This window comes from Ranitomeya imitator, chromosome 1 (genome assembly GCF_032444005.1).
Source record: "Ranitomeya imitator isolate aRanImi1 chromosome 1, aRanImi1.pri, whole genome shotgun sequence".
Classification (NCBI taxonomy): domain Eukaryota; kingdom Metazoa; phylum Chordata; class Amphibia; order Anura; family Dendrobatidae; genus Ranitomeya; species Ranitomeya imitator.
In genome coordinates this window covers 573576722-573598042 of record NC_091282.1, presented here as the reverse complement: position 1 = coordinate 573598042, position 21321 = coordinate 573576722, and the positions used below count along the sequence as shown (strand labels likewise).

The window sequence follows — 21321 nt, the reverse complement described above, 5'->3', positions numbered from 1 at the left end:
AGGCTACAGTTAGGGTTGGGGCTAAAGTTAGGGCTAGGGTTAGGGCTAGGGTTAGGGCTACAGTTTGGGTTGGGGCTAAAGTTAGGGTTGGGGCTAGGGTTAAGGCTACAGTTAGGGTTGGGGCTAAAGTTACGGTTAGGGTTTAGATTACATTTACAGTTGGGAATAGGGTTGGGATTAGGGTTAGGTGTGTGTCAGGGTTAGAGGTGTGGTTAGGGTTACTGTTGGGATTAGGGTTAGGGGTGTGTTTGGATTAGGGTTTCAGTTATAATTGGGGGGTTTCCACTGTTTAGGCACATCAGGGGCTCTCCAAACGGGACATGGCGTCCGATCTCAATTCCAGCCAATTCTGCGTTGAAAAAGTAAAACAGTGCTCCTTCCCTTCCGAGCTCTCCCGTGTGCCCAAACAGGGGTTTACCCCAACATATGGGGCATCAGCGTACTCAGGACAAATAGGACAACAACTTTTGGGGTCCAATTTCTCCTGTTACCCTTGGGAAAATACAAAACTGGGGGCTAAAAAATAATTTTTGTGGGAAAAAGATTTTTTATTTTCACGGCTCTGCGTTATAAACTGTAGTGAAACACTTGGGGGTTCAAAGTTCTCACAACACATCTAGATAAGTTCCATGGGGATCTAGTTTCCAATATGGGGTCACTTGTGGGGGATTTCTACTGTTTAGGTACATTAGGGGTTCTGCAAACGCAATGTGACGCCTGCAGACCATTCCATCTAAGTCTGCATTCCAAATGGCACTCCTTCCCTTCCGAGCCCTCCCATGCGCCCAAACGGTGGTTCCCCCCAACATATGGGGTATCAGCGTACTCAGGACAAATTGGACAACAACTTTTGGGGTCAAATTTCTCCTCTTACCCTCGGGAAAATACAAAACTGGGGGCTAAAAAATAATTTTGGGGGGAAAGATTTTTCTCAATTTTCACGGCTCTGCGTTACAAACTGTAGTGAAACACTTGGTGGGTCAAAGTGCTCACCACACATGTAGATAAGTTCCTTAGGGGGTCTACTTTCTTGTGGGGGGTTTCTACTGTTTAGGTACATTAGGGGCTCTGCAAACGCAATGTGACACATGCAGACCATTCCATCTAAGTCTGCATTCAAATGGCACTCCTTCCCTTCCGAACCCTCCCATGCGCCCAAACAGTGGTTCCCCCCACATATGGTGTATCATCGCACTCAGGACAAATTGGGCAACAACTTTTGGGGTCCACTTTCTCCTGTTACCCTCGGGAAAATACAAAACTGGGGGCTAAAAAAATAATTTTTGTGGGAAAAATTTTGTTTTATTTTTACGGCTCTGCATTATAAACTTCTGTGAAGCACTTGGTGTGTCAAAGTGCTCACCACACATCTAGATAAGTTCCTTAGGGGGTCTACTTTCCAAAATGGTGTCACTTGTGGGGGGTTTCAATGTTTAGGCACATCAGGGGCTCTCCAAACGCAACATGGCGTCCCATCTCAATTCCTGTCAATTTTGCATTGAAAAGTCAAACGGCGCTCCTTCCCTTCCGAGCTCTCCCATCCGCCCAAACAGTGGTTTACCCCCACATATGGGGTATTAGCGTACTCAGGACAAATTGTATAACAACTTTTGGGGTCCAATTTCTTCTCTTACCCTTGGGAAAATAAAAAATTGGGGGCGGAAAGTTAATTTTTGTGAAAAAATATGATTTTTTTATTTTTACGGTTCTACATTATAAACCTCTGTGAAGCACTTGGTGTGTCAAAGTGCTCACCACACATCTAGATAAGTTCCTTAGGGGGTCTACTTTCCAAAATGGTGTCACTTGTGGGGGGTTTCAATGTTTAGGCACATCAGGGGCTCTCCAAACGAAACATGGCGTCCCATCTCAATTCCAGTCAAGTTTGCTTTGAAAAGTCAAATGGCGCTCCTTCGCTTCCGAGCTCTGCCATGCGCCCAAACAGTGGTTTACCCCCACATGTGGGGTATTGTCGTGCTCAGGACAAATTGTACAACAATGTTTGGGGTCTATTTTCTCTTGTTACCCTTGGTAAAATTAAACAAATTGGAGCTGAATTAAATTTTTTGTGAAAAAAAGTTAAATGTTCATTTTTATTTAAACATTCAAAAAATTCCTGTGATGCACCAGAAGGGTTAATAAACTTCTTGAATATGGTTTTGAGCACCTTGAGGGGTGTAGTTTTTAGAATGGTGTCACACTTGGGTATTTTCTATCATATAGACCCCTCAAAATGACTTCAAATGAGATGTGGTCCCTAAAATAAAATGGTGTTGTAGAAATGAGAAATTGCTGGTCAACTTTTAACCCTTATAACTCCCTAACAAAAAAAAATTTTGGTTCCAAAATTGTGTTGATGTAAAGTAGACATGTGGGAAATGTTACTTATTAAGTATTTTGTGTGACATATCTCTGTGATTTAATTGCATAAAAATTCAAAGTTGGAAAATTGCGAAATTTTCAAAATTTTCGCCATATTTCCGTTTTTTTTCACAAATAAACGCAGGTAATATCAAAGAAATTTTACCATTGTCATGAAGTACAATATGTCACGAGAAAACAATGTCAGAATCACTGGCATCCGTTGAAGCGTTCCAGAGTTATAACCTCACAAAGGGACAGTGGTCAGAATTGTAAAAATTGGCCCGGTCATTAACGTGCAAACCACCCTTGGGGGTAAAGGGGTTAATATACCGTATATACTCTAGTATAAGCCGAGATTTTCAGCCCATTTTTGGGGGCTGAAAGTCCCCCTCTCGGCTTATACTCGAGTCATACCCGGGGGTCGGCAGGGGAGGGGGTGCGGGAGCTGTGTAATTATACTTACCTGCTCCCGGCGCGGTCCCTGCAGTCCCTGCTTCTCCTGGCGCTGCAGCTTCTTCCTGTACTGAGTGGTCACATGGTACCGCTCATTACAGCAATGAATATGCGGCTCCACCTCCCATAGGGGTGGAGCCGCATATGCATTGCTGTAAATGAGCGGTAACTGTGACCGCTCAATACAGGAAGAAGATGCAGCGCCGGGGAAGCAGGGACCGTGCCAGGAGCAGGTAAGTATACGGGGAGGGGAGGGGGAGCGCTGCGCGATATTTACCTGCTCCTCGCTCCGGTGCGGCTCTGTCTGCAGCGTCCTCTAGCAGTGACGCTCAGGTTAGAGGGCGCGGTGACGTAGTCAGTGCGCGCCCTCTGCTGAGCGTCAGTGCTGGAGACGGAGCCGCACGAGGAGCAGGTAAATATTGAAAGCACCGGCGTCCTGAGCGAAGAGAGGTGAGTATGTGTTTTTTTTTTATTGCAGCAGCAGCATTATGTATGGAGCATCTATGGGGCCATAATCAACAGTGCAGAGCAATATATATGTGGCACAGCTTTCTATGGAGCATCTATGGGGCCATAATGAACGGTGCAGAGCATTATATGTGGGGCACAGCTTTATGTGGAGCATCTATGGGGCCATAATGAACGGTGCAGAGCCTTATATGTGGCACAGCTTTCTATGGAGCATCTATGGGGCCATAATGAACGGTGCAGAGCATTATATATGGGGCACAGCTTTCTATGGAGCATCTATGGGGCCATAATGAACGGTATGGAGCATTTATTTTTATTTTTGAAATTCACTGGTAGCTGCTGCATTTCTCACCCTAGGCTTATACTCGAGTCAATAAGTTTTCCCAGTTTTTTGTGGCAAAATTTTGGGGGAAAAACCAATATAGAAAAAACTAATTCCTGTAGAACCAAAGATGGAGACTAGCCTGGCAATTCAGCAGCAGTGTACAGGAAAATCACAACAGTAACCGACAGGATAGAATAGATATATAGATGTCAGTGACATACATAATGAGTAGTGTGTGCCGCTTACCGTACATGTATTTAATAACATTTTTCAGAAAATGTTGGGGTCTCCCATGTAAATATTACATATTTCCCCTTAGGGGGCACTAAACTTTGTGCATGCTAATAAAGACAAAAGTTAGCCCAAAAAAAGGCATGAAAAGACGTTTTTTGATGCAGTTTTTTCCTACCAAGAAATCGGTTTGCTGCAGAAAAAAAAATGCAACAAAAAAATACCCAGTGTGAACTTAGCCTTATTTTAATTTTGAATGGGGCGATTTGAACTTTTTTAGATGCTTTTAAAAAAAAAAAAAAAAAAAGTCCCCTTAGAAGATTTGAAGCTGCAATCTGATCAATTGTGCTACACATAGCAGGGCTTCAGCCCTGCTATGTGTAGCAAAAAATCATCCTCTATTAACCCATGCCAGCATTCATAAGATCTGCAACTAGCTCAAGGGTCTTCTGAAGTCCCTGGCGATTGTTATGTCAACCCATCAGTGCCTCATGATCATGCTACACAGAAGCTGATGGGTGGGGTTTGTGACACGATTCTGGCACTGCCAAATCAGTCATGTGCAGGGCCATGACCTATGCCATGTCATGAAGGGGTTAAGTGGGGTTAGGGGGGCTTAATTTTAATCAAAACTGATCCTTTAATAATAATTTCCACAATTTGGCATGTTGAGTAAAAATGTTCTATTGCTGAGATAATCTTATAAATGTGCCCCTGCTGTGTACTGTGTAATGGCTGTGTTCTGACTGTGCAGAGACATTGTCTGATCACACCACATCTCCTGGGCAGGGACAAAAAAAGAAAAAAATTAAAGGAAGGACATTACAGCTGATTCTTAGAAGTAAAACACTGCTTAAAAACAGGTCATGAAAGGCTTTACCTCAAAAAGGAATCAGCTGTGACCTCCTGCTGTAATGTCTGTACACTCTTGCTTCCTCCCCTGCTCAGGAGTTGTGGTAAGATCAGACCAAGTTACTACACGGTCAGACAGCCATTTATTCCAACAAATTAAAAGTAGTTTCTTCTTGGGAAAACCCCTTTAAAATACCTCTTAATGAAATCAGACATGTCTGAAAAGTTGCCAGTGTGTCTCCGCAAATCTTCCTCCAGCCAGGGACCAAGACAAGATATCTGGCATTAAGTATGCCACATTCAGTCTTGCACCCATTTCGGCAAAACTGAAAACGCCCAAGTCCGTTATTGCACAGCCATGAGTTGTGCAAAAATTTAGCAACTTTTTACAGTTTAAGGCTGTGTGTGCACGTTGAGAATTTGCTTGCAGATATTTCTGCAAGGTTTCTGCAGCTCTTGGCAGCAAAAATGCTGCAGAAAAATCTGTGGAGCATTTGCATGCGTTTTTTTCCTGTGCATTCAATGCATGAAAAACGCAGGCAAAAAAGAGCAGAGAATTGACATGCTGCAGGTTTAAACACACAGCAAATCCTGAAAGGAAAAAGAACGGATTATGTGCACAGCACTTCAGGATTCTCAGTGACTTTGCTGGCTTAAGGATTCCCTAGCATTTTTGGGCCAAATCTGCAAGGAAAAAAAACATATCAAAAACGCACCATGTGCACAAAGCCTGAGTCAAATGTGGCTTGAATAATCAGGAACACGTTTAAAAACCTGGCATAAGGTCAAAAGTGGCCAGTTCCAACATTGAATTTCTGCTTCTTTCTTTAGTATTTTGTTTTGCCAAGCCCGCTACCCGAGATTGGAGCACTAAATAAAAGCTCTTACTATGCACACTTTATTGCCTTTACTAAGTGGGCATTGCTCTCAGGGTAATTATGCAGAACAGCCCAAAGCACCACCAGAACCCTGTAAACAACGCTCCCTTAGGCACATTAGCAGAAAGGTTCACTTTTGAAATTGTTTGGCAAAAAAAAAACGCAAGAGCTCAGCAGAAAAAAAAAAAAAAAAAAAAAAAGAGCAGAAACTGGACTCTTGATTTAATGACAGGTCCTCATTAAACAGCACATCACCACTTCAGGAAGTGCACCTTCTCCACCGGTATAGCAGAACACTTGGGCACATTAGAAGCAGAAGCACTGCAGTTGGACCTTACCAGCTACCGCTGGATATCTCCGTGACCCATCTCCCCATGTGTGTCTTACCTATGACTCAGCTTGAATTTCGCTGCCGCACAGTCTCGTGATTGGCACCAGCATTGCTTTTCCTAGAGAGTAACAGCAGATTATTTTAAAAACACACTTTCTTCTACTTCGAGGCTAGGCGACTAACATTACATGAGCCATTAGCACAGCCCACATACAGTGGAAGTCTGCCTTCATAAAGTCACAATATCCAGGTGAAGCTGGTTCCATTTTGTATTAATATGAACAGGGTTCTAAAGGACCCGATTCACCAGCCTTCAGTACCTCAACATTCAAATTAGCTTTTTGCATTTATTTTTTAGAAGGGGTAGTCTGAAGGCAAAGTAATCTTCATTCCGAATCTCTATTTTGTGCCATAAATCTAACCCATTTTCTAACATACTTTCACTAAAAATTCCCCATAAACACTGGTGCAGCTTCTGCACCCTTTTGACACAGAGTATCCCAGTATGCAATGGGATTCTCAAATTAAGCATAAAAAAATGGGGGAGGAGGAATAGAAAAAACAGCTTCCTTAGGGAAGGATAGGGAATTTGTAACCCAAGTATACTAGACTTTAGATTATGGCACTTGAATGAAAATGACTTTGACCTTAGGACCAACTTAAGTTAAATGTGACTTATACCGGATTGGTTTCATATTAAATTGCTTTTTATACCCCACTTCAGTTTTAAACATGCCTTGATATGAATAGCTTTACTTACAGAGGTGCAGAGCCCCCATCTTCATCTGTGGAAAGAAAAAACATGTTACTGTAAATGAGTTGCCTACAAGCAAGCAATGGAGCAGTACAAGCACTAATCAAATGGTTTGACCTACACATTCATTATTGTGCCAAATACACAAAAAAGGCAAAATCAGATTATAGTTTCCCTATACACAATTTATATATTTTATTAGGCAGAGACATTTTTTTTTCTAATGCAAAGATATGTTGTATAATAGATGTCACTAGCTGAAAGCCATGCATGCAGCCCTACCTTCTGGAGCCTCATCAGGCTTTCTCCTCTTCTCATAGATAAAGATGACCGTGACTAGAATCAGAACCTCTGCTACAATACCAAGGAAAGGCCAGAGGGCAGCAAGACGGCTGCGCACACGTAGGGCAACGCTCTCTCCTGTGGTTCCCAGAAAATTGGTTCCATTGCAGATATATTCACCCTGATCTTTCTCAATGTCTAGTTGGTGAATGCGAAGCTCTGTCTTATTTCCAGTGGACTTGATGAAATAGCGTTCATCTGTTCCATTCACTATAGCCTGAGGAAAAGTATTACCACAAGATTAATATATAGGGTAAATGGAGATCTACTAGAATGTTAAACAGTCCATTAGATTCATTAAACAAAATCACTATGAACTCAGCCCATGACTATGTGGATCCAAGTTTCAGACAGAAGTTTTTTGTTTTTATTATATATATATATACACACCGTATATAGAATAAGATATATATTGTAGTTTTATTACGTTGTGCATTTTCTACTTTGAGGCTTTATTGTTGCCAGCATCTGAAAAAATACTATAACAATAAACTAATAAGGTCAATAAATCAAGACAGATCTTTGTGACAGGAGGTTAAATTGATAGCCATCAGATAAAATTTAACTTGTAATGAATTCCTCTAATATTGAGCTTTCAATCACCATACAAGCAACCGTGCTAGCCGAGTTCACCCTGCACCAATACCCACTCTGCTCCTTTCCCTATATATGCGCAAAAAGTGGTTGCATGATTCACCAGCATAGGGCCATCTAGGAGTTTTAGGGTTAGCTGCTGTGGAGTGGGGGCACCATCACTCGTTCATTTGTTTTAGGGTGCCAACCTCCACTGTCAGGTAGGCGCTGGATGCAGGGTGAACTCAGCTAGCACGGTTGCTTATATGGTGATTGAAAGGTCAATATTTTTCTATAGGAATTCATTAAAAGTTAAATTTTATCTGATAAATTTTTATGGAATACAGGGTTAAATTGGTAGCTGTGTTAACTGGCATCCAAGAGAATGTTCCTGTTTTCTACGAAGAGGGTGGCTGCCGGCAACAAGTCCAGCAAAAAGAACAGAAGGGTGGGACCCACTTTCCTCTGCTCCATCCTGGCCATGGGGTTTCTAGGTGGGGACATTTCCAAGCACAGCATGATTAGTACTAGGCCTAGGATTCACAGTTTAAAAAAATATAAATGCATTCTTATAGTCTGCCAACACAACAGTGATGGGAGAATAAACAGACATGAGATTAGGAAGCTACTTTTAGCCACCAAAAACAAGATAACTTCCAAGACTAAAGTAAGGAATAAAAACACTGCCATAAGACCAGCTGAGGGAATTCTATTGCCACCAGGATAGCTATATTTTGACATCTATAGGCATCAATGAGTTTGTAAATGAGTATTCTACAAGAAAAGGGTTCTGGAAAAGCAAAAATCCTTCATAAAGTAATCATTTAGATTTTTTTTTGTTTTAAATTCCATAAGCCCCACAAGGAAGTGCCGTTTGGGTGGCCTCCTCCAAAGCTCCTTTCCAATGCATTATACAGACCATAAAGGATGTCAACAAGTGACATGTAATGCCCAACATGCCCACAACCATCACAAGTGGCTCTAGCAGATTGTGTATGTGTTCTTTGCCCAAGCTGGTTTAAATGGAGCAACCCATTTACTGAAGTTTTCAGATTAATGGCTTTATACATAAACGTAATGAAACCCACTCAGGATTATAGAAGAAAAAAAAAAACCATTTCCAGACCTGGGTACTGCCATCTTCAGATGCCTTGTACCACATCCAGTGCTCCACAAGAGGGTACGAGTTGCTCTTACAAGTCATAACACCGGTGTCCCCTTCATTGCTGTGTTCAGTTTTCTTATAAGCTACAACGTGAGGTGGAACTAAAGGGGATGAGGTGGGGAAAGAAAAAGAATTACACATACCTATTACAGACCTCAAAGTATTCTGCAGCTTAGTGTGTGGGAGGATTTTACAATAAACACACTGCAGATAAACTAATGCTCCATTGTTATAACTCACGGAAAATTCTGATAGAATCATAAGACCTCACAATATTACTCCAAAACACCCAACAATTGAAAAAGGCCAACTAATTGGTGTTTTCATCCTTCAGCACAAAGCCACAGCTGTATCAATACATCAGTTCAAGGCAAGCATCTTTAGGAGGGGTCTTGCACAGGTCAGAACACCCAGATCACAGCTTAAAGGGAGCCCGTCACCAAGTATGGCAGATCTGAGATACAGCCACTACCTTTCAATAATACATTCTTTAACGCTGTACATCTGCCACCCAACCTGACCTCAAGAAATAAATTAAAAAAAATCTATTATACTCAGCTGCAGGGCGGTCTGGTCCGAGGGGCGTCGCTGGTCTTGGTCTCCCTTCTTGAGATGCCATCCTCCTTCATGTGGATGATGCGTTCCTACATCATCCACAGTGTCTCCCCGGCATTGTGGTGCTACTGTGCAGGCGTTCTTTTCTGCTCTGACAGACATCATAAAGTGTTGCAGTGCGCATGCGACAAGGCCTGTTCACCTGTCACAGCTGCCCTCAATAGAGCAGAGGACACCTGTGCAGGAGCACTATACCGGGGAGACTGGATGACATGGGGACGAGTCATCCACAGGAAGAAAGAAGGAGATTTAGCTCACAAGCAACCATACAAGTTTATGGATGTGTATGAAACATCGGACTGCACTTGGATGTCATCAAAGTGCAGTCCAATGTACAGGCACACAAAATGAAGGCAACGGTGCACTGACCCTTGGTTCAAACTGACCGTTTGTTCCGAGAGCATTTACATAATCATCCCAGATCCTCTCGCATGAGAGAATAGATGGTCTTGTGACCATGGCCTAGAACTAAGCCTTGCTGGACTGAGGTATGCTTGGGATCCAATTGAAAGGTCCAGTGAAGCCAAACCTTCAGGCTCATCACAGGAAATTTTCTACTAGTCTTCCCAATATGCCAAAAAAAAGCAGCCAGCGCCATGCTTCACTGTAGACTTGGCGTTCTCACCCCCCAGCATATGTTTCACTATTCCTCCAGACAACTTAACCCAGTCAGTAGCACAAAACGTTATTGATTTGTTTCATCGCTCCACAGGACAATCCCAAACCCTGTGGCTTTTTTGGATGCTTGAATACACTGGAGCAGACTTTTCCTGTGCCATTAGATCAGTACGTGTACTTCAAAGTTAGGCCACCAATCTTTTCTGCCTTTTGTATTTGCAAATGTTAAGCTGCAGCATTTAAAGAAAGAAAAAAAAAAAAAAAAAAGGAGTGCACAGAGTTTCTCACCCAGTGAATGAAAAAACTACTTCAAAAATGCAGATAGAGTTACCATGCTGCAGCTCTGCATGTGGGGAGGAGGTGAGGAGGGAGGGCAAAGTGAAAGATTTATAAAGTCTCCCGGGAACACAGTAAGCTGTGATGTTTTGTGTGGTAACATGAGGAAAAGACAACCTGAATCCCAGTGGCTGCTCATGCAGGTAGTGTAGCCAGTGTCATCTTAGCTTTCAACTGGCAAACTGTGCCTCCAGCCAAATCTTTAGATAGTCAATGCATTTCCAACTTTCTATTTATTACACAAGTCAATGATTTAGTAACTTTTTAGATCACGCTTGACTACCCGAGAATGCAAACTGAAGGCCATAGTTAAGGAATCGGGGTCTGGCTACGCATTATATTTGCAGCAGGTCATAGTCAAAAGGTCGCTCTACCAAATACGAAAGATTATGGTCATGAAGGGGTGAACAATTCTGAGACTGTTGAACTCAGAAGTGGAATTTTGAAAACATTTCTCTTATATTAGAGGTCTAAAGCCCTTTAAATTGCAACATCATAGGATTACCACAATATGTAGCAATTTTATACATGTGCTCAAAAAAAATATAAATTATATACCTGTCACATTCACCTCCCCAATAACGGTAAGCTCAGGAACAGTCAAAAACTTGCAAGTATATTGTCCAGAACTCTCTGCGCTCACCTTGGTAATGCTGAAAAACAATATGCGCCATCATTTAATAAATCAGTGTGCAAGCGACAGAAGAAACAAGCAGATTGTTTTACTCTGACCTGAATTTGTCTGCCCTGCGTGAGCATAGAAAGGAATGCCAAGGCGGTTAATCCCTGAAGAGGTGCGTCTGCTCCGGAGCGGGTGAAGTGCCACCACCTCAGTCTGACATTGATGCTAATGAAGGCAGTCACTGGCTGCACAGATACACTAGTGCCTTCCTAATTTCACTTTCAATTAGATACACCAGCATAAATGTTAAAGTCCCCCTTCACGGTTACTAGAAACACGCAACTGCAGTGCGATTCTGCCTACACACAGGAAAGATGGACACTGAGAATTTTGGCTGCACAAGAGCAGGTGCATGCATTCGGAGTTTTGGAAAAGGGTGCAGTGCACAAGAGGATCCACATTGGCATATGAGTTAAAACTCAATTCTTGAATCAAAGCTTAAAAAAAATCCACCATGTCAGCATCTGAGTAAGTTTTCAGGGGTGACAGACTACAGTAGTATCTTGTTAAAAGAAAAAAAATGAATGTAGCATTTATACTAGGATACTTACTTATATGTAGTAAACTGAGAGCTATCTTTGTCTTCATGGACAAGTTTCTGCCCCTTATACCACTGGTGACCAGAAATTTGAATAGAGGGATCTGTCAAGTTGCACATTAGTAACTCTCCACCAAGGGAATCTGGGGAGTCTGTAATGATCTCTGGATCTGTGGGGATGGGGAAGGGAAAAAAAATTAAAATGTGTGAAAGTCACATGAACCTCATCTACACAATTACCGTACATAACTTGGGCAGTTTTTTCCTTAAGTTTGTCCACCAATATCAACAATTAGAAAGTAGGATATACTATATTTAGAAACATTCTGCTAGATGAGTGCGCCAACCTTTTAGGGTATGTTCCCACAATCTGTAAACGCTGCAGGTTGGATGCAACAGCCAGATGTTACAGCATAGTGGATGGCATGTCAAGAAATCCTATGTCCACTAAGCGTGCACCGGCACCCGCGGCTCACCTGCAGAGACAAACATGCGGCGCGTCTTGCCAGTCTCCACAAGAAAAATGTCACCTGTACATGCGGAATCACAGGCAGACTTTGGACGGAGCAGACATGTGCTGCGTCCAAAGCGCTACCTAATACTGAAAGTGTAGACATACCCTAAAAAGTTAAATAGAAGCCCCCTGCAGAGATCCCCAGTACTTCAGGAGCTGGAGAGAATAGAAGGAAGCGGGATAAAGTTGTTACATGGAGCCAAAACAAATTAGGAAAAAGAATAAGCAACATGGACCATTCTTCTAGCTACTGCAGAAGGGAGAAAGGTGGGCAGCATTGAAGGTCAGGTACAGCACTATGACCCGCTGTGGTTTCAATACACAGGATAATGGCTAGGATCATCCACAAAACAAAGGATATTCAGAAAGAAGATGTAGGTTGTATCCAGAGATTGGGAAACCGGTACTAAGCAGTTTAGTCACTTTGCTTTTAATGTATAATAAATGTTCTGGATCAGTGTCCTAATCCAGCATATCTGCCAGTCTGGCTGTAACTATCTCAATGGTACAAAAAACATGTTATCTGGGAGATCAAACAAACAAGGTGCAAGGGGAAGGAGTGAGGTCCAGCAGGGGCATTCCAACTGAGCCGTATCAAATCCTGTTATGAAAGGAATAGGATGGGAAGGACGTCACGTTGTGCAAGTGGTGCCTTGAAGACGAGCATCAAAGCCAACATCAGGGAAACCAAGCATTCTCAAGGAGTTCACTAAATCAGGACTACAAGACTAAGTGAAGGTATCAGACTACGAGGGAGCGGGTCCTCAGTACATCACAGGGATTCTTCAGTTTAGTAGCTCACTCACGGTCTAAGACAACAACATTGGCCTGAGAACGAATCCACTTGATGCGAGGACTCTTTGTCAAGTGGTTACGATCTGGATCATTGCTGGCACGACATTCGTAAGTCCCAGAATCTTCTGGATTGAGGTGCAAGAGATGGAGTGTACTTGCTGCATGGAAGACATATGTTGCGTTCATCTGTACACGATCTTCTCGTGCGCCATCCCACAACTGAGAGAAGTTTTCATTGATAGTGTCTGCCTCAAACCACCACTGTATCTCTGGCATTGGACGGCCAACGGCCTCACAGTGGAGCTCCACTGATTCTCCTGTCAGTCTGAACTCTGAGAGCGGAGACTTAATGAACCCAGCTGTGGGCATGAGTGAAAAAAGGTTAAACAAAACACACTACATGTGCAAAAAAATGTAGGCGATGCTCAAAATATCAATACAGTATGCAACATACCCCAAACATTATTCGGCCATGTAGCACCTTCATTTATACAAGAAAATTAACAACTAAATTCTCTCAAGACATTTTCACAGACTGTAGTTTTGTGAACACATTCTCATTAGCTAATTAGGCTACACAATGCTAAATAGGACAAGTCATAATTACCAGATTAGCTTATAATGAGACCAAACAAGAGTATGAAAATTAGCCCATGCTTCTGACATTTAGTCCGTTCAATAAAATGCATGTATATAGACTAAGGTGGCTATACACAAGATGGACATCAGGTAAATGCTCGCGTGGCAGACCGATGTCCCTCAACTGGTCATTAACTAGCGTGCTGGAACAAGCCTTATCCGAGCACACTCGTGTCCGAATAGAGCATCTTCAGCATGCTCGAATACTATGTTGGAGTCGCCGCGGCTGCATGTCAGATTGCTTGCTAGGCCATGTTCACATGTTGCATTTGTTTTTTTAATGCAAGTTTTCTGCTGCATTTTATAGTAGCAGCAGCAAAGTCTGAGACTGCATAAATCTTCCAAAAATGGTATTGCACTGGTGACTTGTGTTCATGCTTCTGAGGTGGAAGCAAATCTGAACTTGGGATCCTGAAAGCCACAGCAAAACCTGCTTTTTTGTAAGCAGATTCTTTACTGACAAGAAAAAAAAATATATATAGCAAAAACACATTGACCATAGCCTAAGAAATATCAAATAAGATTTCACAAACTTTACTTTTGATACAAAGCAGGAAGCAATGTATACAGTTATGTAACAGATGCAGCAGGGTCCTGTATCATTACAGAGGCTGCCCTTTGCCTATAGCAAAATGTCAGCCAGGCAGTAGCAATGTGTGTTTGGACAAGCAACCAGCTGCTGACCTTTGTCAGGCACATCCCTCACCCTACTAATAATAAACTACTTCATATATAAACATATATACACACACAAAACTTAGGCAATTCTACAGTACAAAACTGGCAGAATAAAACATACTTGGCAATATAAAGCCAGAAGGAATAGTTTTCATAATGGCTAACTTTCTAACCGCTTAATAGTGTTAGGGTATGTTCACACGTTCCTGATTTCCCTCTTTTTTTCAGGACTGAAACCGCAGCTCTTTGCAGAAAACGCAGGTCCTTTTTTTGGTGCTTTTTTGATGCGTTTCTTACGCAGTTTTCTATGCAGAGTCTGTGTGTTTTCTAGGAAGTTTTTTAGGGTTAAAATGGCTGAAAATACCCTAACCCAACCCCGACCCCTATTCTAACCTTAGTGGAAAGAAAAAAAAAAAAAAATTCTTAATTTTTTTTATTGTCCCTACCTATGGGGGTGACACAGGGGGGGGGGGTGTCATTTACTATTTTTTTTATTTTGATCACTGAGATATAACCTATCTCAGTGATCAAAATGCACTTTGGAACGAATCTGCCGGCAGGCAGATTCGGCGGGCGCACTGTGCATGCGCCCGCCATTTTGCAAGATGGCGGCGCCCAGGGAGAAGACGGCCGGACGGACACCGGGAGGCCGGGTAAGCATAAGGGGGGTGGAGATTAGGGCACGGGGGGGGGGGGGGGGGGGGGGGAGCATCGGAGCACGGGGGAGGGGGGGGCATCGGAGCATGTGGGGGGTGGGATCGGGGCAGCCACAGTCCGCCCACGCACTTCCGCCCGCTTCCCCGCACTTCCTGCTGCAGCGGTTCGGCACCACAAACCGCAATAAAACCCGCAGATATATTTTTGATCTGCGGGTTTTACTGCGGGTTTGACCTCACAATGGAGGTCAATGGGTGCAGAACCGCTGCGGCTCCGAAAAAAGAAGTGACATGGTACTTCTTTTTTACCGCGACTATTCAGCGCGGCTTTTTTTCCCAGATTCCCGCATCATGTGCACAGTGGTTCCTGTTTTCCATAGGGTACATTGTACTGTACCCTGCATGGAAAACAGCTGCGGAACCGCAGCGGCAAAAACGCTGCGGTTCCGCAGAAAAAAAACGCACTGTGTGAACATGGCCTTAAGAGAACCTGTCAGCATGATTTTCAAATGTAGATAAGATCCCAGAGGGTCAATTTCCTAAATGAGTTCACTTGAGGGGGGCCAAATCTTGGTTGCTATTAATGTAAAATGTCATTTTTTTCTTCACTGCCCAATGGTATAAGTGTCTGATACCTGTGATTGTCAATATAACTGTACCCCTAGATTAATTCATTGAAAAGGTTTAGTTTGTAAAATGGGTGTGTGTGTGTGTGTGTGTGTGTGGCAAATTCTGCTGTTTTGGCACTTCAGGGGCTCTGTTAAAGTAACATGGCACCCACAACCAAGTGCAGCAAAGTCTTCACAGTAATGGAGCGTGTCCACGGTCCGTAATGAAGAAGCTTTGGACGGAGCGGAAAACCAGCTCCGCCCAAAGCACCGCCTCCTTCTGTACGCACGGCAATTCCGGATGTGTTCATTGCACACATCTGGAATCTCCGCACCTTATACATAGGGCCCTGTGATTTACCTTGCGGCGACGCTCCTTCCATAAACAGACATGCTACGTTCTAAAAAGATGCGCCGCATGTCCGTAAACGCAGGGCTGCCGGGTGCATGTTCGCACACATAGTGGAGACAGGATTTCATAAAATCCCCCTCCACTATGCTGTAACATCTGGACGATGCGGGTTGAATGCTGCGGCTGTATGCAGCATTCAATCCGCAGCTAATCCGGATGTAAACCAGCACGTGGACACATACCCTAACATGGAGTTTCTTCCCTTCTGAGCTTTGCACTGTGCCTCAAGTAGTTTCCCTCCACATTGGGTATCGGCGTACTCAAGGGAAATTGCACAACACATTGTATGGAGCAATTTATCTTGTCACCCTTATGAAAATTCAAAATTTGAAGCAAAAGAAAAAAAGTGGGGCAAGTGATAAGCCAAGTTTCAGCACAAACAGAACCGAAGTTAAGAATTATAGCTGACAGACTAAACTAAAAGGAACGCTATTTGTGCCTCATCCTCCCATGTACAGCTTGTACCTTTCACATAGTAGGAAACTGCTGATCCTATGCAAGAGCCAATCATGAAGGGAATACCGAGCAGAGTCATGTGACTCACCAGTATACAGTCTCAAAGTCACCTTCACCCAGCACTGCACAGCAACTAGCCAGCAAAAGGCTATGAAATTAAATCTCCTGTTCCCTGTAACTGCACAACAGCCTTCAGTAATGAAGCTGGAACTAAGCAAACAGGGAGGTCTTTGTCTGCATTAGATCGCATGCCTAAAACGACTGCAGCGTTACCCAGAATATTACAGAGGCAGAACAGCAGGTCCCTGTAAGTGTCACTTATGCAAATGACAGATTCTGGAAAAGGTCAGGGTGATTGGGGGGGGGGGGGGGGGAGGGGAGGGGGCATAACATTTACACAAAAAATATTCCAGAGGCATGTACTTCACCGTTAAAAGAAAAAGTAAAAAAAAAAATCATAACGGAAACACTAAGCACCATGTAATCTCACATGCAATGTGTTATGTTGGACAACCACATCTGTACAGCTGGAAGCCAAATCCAAACTAAAATACTGTCATGGCCATCCGATAAAAAGGTCAGCAATACACACACGTATACATACACACATACATACATACACACTACCTTTCCAGACTAAGGCTAGGTTTACATTTCCGTAGGGCAAAGCTGCAGAGGGCTGCGTAGTTCCTCTGAAAAGCCCCGCACACTGCTGCACCTCTTCCATTCAGCTCTGCCTACATTGGCATGTGTCCTGTGTACTCCATCTTTAACATTGGGTACGCAGGCTATGCGAATGCCTTCACATGCGTCCTTTTGACGCTGCGCCGACTGCAACAAAATACAACATGTTGCGTTCGACACAGCGTCAAAACAATGCATGCAGAGGCATCCGCATACATTCGCATGGCCTGCGTACCCAATGTTAAAGATAGGTACGCATGCTGACGTAGGTCGGAGCTGAATGGAAGAGGTGCGGCAGTGGACGGTGCTTAGCGGAGGAAATAAGCAGCCCTCCCCTAAGCAAAAAAAAAAAAAGTTTGTGACAAAAGTGATACCGCAGGCTAGATCAGAGTTTGAAATTGTTTGGAGCATATCTTTGTTATACAGGCCTCATCCACACTCCATTACTTCTTCTACGACTAACGTGATTCAGCACAACATATTTCAACTTGTCATTTAGTGCGGAAATTCCATTGTGTGCAGAGCTGGTGCATAGTAAAAAAAAAAAAAAAAAAGTGATTTTTTTTGGCTGCCAATACTGTGCCCCTACCACACTATGAGCAACACAACTGAGAAACAGCGACATCGTGATGTAAGGCGAATTTGGCTTGGTGTTCAAGGTGTACGTGGAGTAGGTGGTAATGTTAGTGAAAGCACTAGTGAACCAACATCATCATGACTATACAAAGACAACTTATTACTGGACGGGCTACTCCCACTAATTTTTTTGTCAGACGCACAGCAGTACGCCTTGTTAATGAGGCCCAGAAAGAGCATGTGCTCGAATGGATGGCAAGCGCAGCTTCAAGTGGCCTCTCCTCCTCAACACCACACCCGATGCAGTCCAGAGGAGCATGTGTGATAATCATGTTGAGACTCCTATCTGAGGCTCACAGCGACTGTACCGTGCCATCAAGGCAGGAAGAGGAAAATAGAATTAGTTTTACCGGTAATTTGGTTTCTAGGAACTTTCCACAACAGCAGTATCAGAGAATGTCTCACCACCCAAATGGGGACAGGAAACAGGTTAAAAACCCCTCCCTACAACCACCAGTGTTTATTCTGGACACAGTAGCACTAATAGTTACCACTCAAGTGCAGGAATCATCCAATAAGAATATCAGATAGGGAGGGAAATTAGTGCTGTCATGGAAGGTTCCTAGAAACTGAATTACCAGTAAGACTAATTCTATTTTCTCCAGTCACCTTCCACGACAGCAGTATTGGAGTAATACCAACAACTAATTTCTTAAGGGAGGGCCACAGCCTGCACAACTCGTTAGCCAAATGTTAAGCCTCTATTGAAATTCAAGTAAATAAGGCAGCACACTGCAGCGCTAAAACATACAAACTTGAAAACCGAAATTTGAACTGCATTACTGCACTAGAAATATGAAAAATGAGAGCGTTTAGCGCATAAAAATGGCCAATTTTATGTGTACCTGGTAGCCCCTTTACGGCATCTCTCTTATACCAGGTCCTACACTTGCGTAGGACCTGGTATGAGAGAGATGCCGTAAAGGGGCTACCAGGTACACATAAAATTGGCCATTTTTATGCGCTAAACGCTCTCATTTTTCATATTTCTAGTGCAGTAATGCAGTTCAAATTTCGGTTTTCAAGTTTGTATGTTCTAGCGCTGCAGTGTGCTGCCTTATTTACTTAACTATATACGAGTTGGCGACTCTAGGTTCAGCACCTGTTCACACTGAGTCTATGTTTGGATGTGCCGGTCAGGTTTTTGAAATCTATTGAAATTCAGTCTGTAGTGCCTGGTGAATGTATGGACCGACGACCAGGTGGCGGGCTCTACATATCTGCTCAGAAGATGCGTTCCCTCTTTCTGCCCATGATTTTGATACAGAACAAGTAGAGCGGGCCTTCAGCGATGCAGGAGGTGAAAGGTTCTGTGATGCATATGCTTTACAGATGGCTTGATTGATCTAGTTAGCAATCTTATTTTTTGCTGCTTTTTTGCCTTTATTCTGTCCTGAGAACTGAATAAATAGGTTCTGGTCAATTCTCCAACTTTCAGTTTGCTAGAGGTAAAAGAGAACCACCCTGCGAACATCCAGGGTGTGGAAGACTTCCTCCTTTGCATTGGAGGGATTTGGACAGAATGAGGGTAGCACAATATCCGGACCTCTATGGAAGTCTGAGACTACTATAGGCATAAAGGAGGGATCTAACCGGAGGATAATGCTATCTGTAGTGGTAGTTAAATAGTGGCTCTTGTATTGATAGGGCCTGAAGATCTCCTGCACGTCTAGCAGTAGTAATTGCCACTAGAAAAAGTTAAGGGTCAGGTTTTTTTTTATATCCAAAGATGGGAGAGGTTCCTGTGTTAAACTATTAAGAACCAGATTCAAGTTCCAGGGAGGAACTGGACTACTAAGTCTAGGACGAATACTTGCTGCAGGGGTCATTAAGCTTTTAACCCAGCGATGGCCAGCTAAATTCTGATCAAAATAGGAACTAGAGCCGAGACCTGTACTTTCAGTGTTCTAAGCATGAGTCCCAAGTCCAAACCTCTTTGAAGAAAGTTTAAAATTTGTGCAATATTAGGATGGAAAGGATCAGGTCTGTTTGGGAAACACCTGGATGAGAATAGTTTTCAAGCTTTGCCATAGATGGCATTGGTTACTAGTTTTCTACTCTTCTGGAGAGTTTGTATTTCTCCATCTGAGAGTCCCTTGGCTTTTAGAATTTTGGCCTCAGTAACTAGGCCACAAGGTTCAATCTGTGTAAGTCTGGGTGTAATAGGGGACCCTGTTGAAGGGTGACCTTCTGGGGCAGAAGAAGCAGACCTTCATGAGCCATGTCCATCAATGCGCCATACCAGCTTCTTCGTGGCCACATGGGCGTAATCAGAATCGTGATGACTTGATCGGATTTTTTTAGTATTCTTACAATGGAATTGGTGGAAAGGAGTCTGCCAGGCTGAATTTCCAAGGATGGGAGAAGGCATCTATTCCATGTACTCCATACTCGGGACTGAGGGAGAAATATGTTCTCGCCTTTGCGTTCTGACCATTGGCAGACAGGTCTACCCCCCCCCCCCCCCCTCCCCACTTTGACACCTGGGACAAGAAGACTTCCTGGTTCAGGCACCATTCTCCTGGGTGGATGTCCTTTCTGCTGAGGAAACCTGCTTGGGTATTGTCTGATCCCTTTAGATGTACTGCTGTGATGGATAAGATAAGAGGACTTCACATGACCGGGAAGGGGAATTTTCCTGGTTAGTGCATTTTGATGCTTTTTTTGAGAACAGGAGGACATGAGACTGAAGGACTCTTGTATGTGCCTGAGCCCAAGAGACTGCTTGTATGCACGACGTCCATGATTCCAGAATTGACATTGAGTCTTAAGGTTGGTGCCCTCTGGTCTCTGAACCTGGAGATCCTCTGGATGAGGTAGAGCTGACGATCTCTGGGCAAAAAGGATGTGCTTTTCCCTGAGTCCAGAAGAAGTCCCAGGAATTTCTTCCTTGATGAAGGTCCAATTTTTCCAAATTTGGAATCCACCAGTCACATTCCGGTTCAGATGAGGGATGGATGGTGAGAATGAGAAAGTCGTCTAAGGCTATGTGCACACGTTCAGGATTTCTCGCAGAAAATTCCTGAGAAAAAAACCAGACATTTTCTGCAACAAATCCGCAAAAAAACCGCATGCATTTTTACCGCGTTTTTTTCTGGACACTTCCCAATGCATTTTGTAGTGGGAAATCCGCAAAAAAAACGCAAAATTAATGAACATGCTGCGTTTTTTTACCGCAATGCGTTTTTTCACGGAAAAAAAACGCATCATGTGCACAAAACATGCGTAATTCATTCTAAATGATGGGATGCCTATTGTATGTGTTTTTTTTTTGCAGTTTTATAGCATTTTTATCGGGAAAAACACGCGAAAAAACCACAACTTGTGCACACAGCCTAAATAGGAGATGATGGAAATCCCCCATTGTCAGATAAAGATTACCGCTTCTGCCATAATCTTGGTAAACACCCGAGGTGCTCATGAAACCCCGAATGGCAGGAAATTGAACTGGTAATTCCTGACCTGATGACCGTGGAAAACCGCAAATCTGAGGAACTTTTCGGCACATTATAGGCGTCCCTCAGATCTACTGTAGCCATCACTCAATCCTGGCCAATACGCAGGATTGCTGACCTGAGATTGAAAATGGAATCTATTTGATCACACGGTTCAGTGGTATCAGATTTATGATAATCCTTTGTTTCCCTGAGGGTTTCTTTACCAAGAATAGGTGAGGATAGTGGCCTTTCCCTATGTCCAGATGAGGTACATGGGA

General features: G+C 43.3%; 1 protein-coding gene across 2 annotated transcripts in view; it reads right to left on the bottom strand.

Moving 5' to 3' along the window:
• Positions 1-21321, bottom strand: part of BSG (basigin (Ok blood group)) — a 48231-nt gene that overhangs the window by 4013 nt on the left and 22897 nt on the right. The window contains exons 1-7 of one of the 2 annotated variants that reach the window (XM_069767827.1): positions 12849-13221; positions 11542-11698; positions 10867-10961; positions 8701-8840; positions 6942-7218; positions 6666-6690; positions 5962-6023 (exon numbers count right to left, since the gene is read on the bottom strand). In XM_069767827.1, the coding sequence (XP_069623928.1) occupies positions 5969-6023; positions 6666-6690; positions 6942-7218; positions 8701-8840; positions 10867-10961; positions 11542-11698; positions 12849-13206 (1107 nt within the window). In that variant the 5' untranslated portion in view covers positions 13207-13221 and the 3' untranslated portion in view covers positions 5962-5968. Of the gene's footprint in view, positions 1-5961; positions 6024-6665; positions 6691-6941; positions 7219-8700; positions 8841-10866; positions 10962-11541; positions 11699-12848; positions 13222-21321 lie in introns of those variants that run through there. The other variant, XM_069767828.1, reaches the window with a different exon arrangement.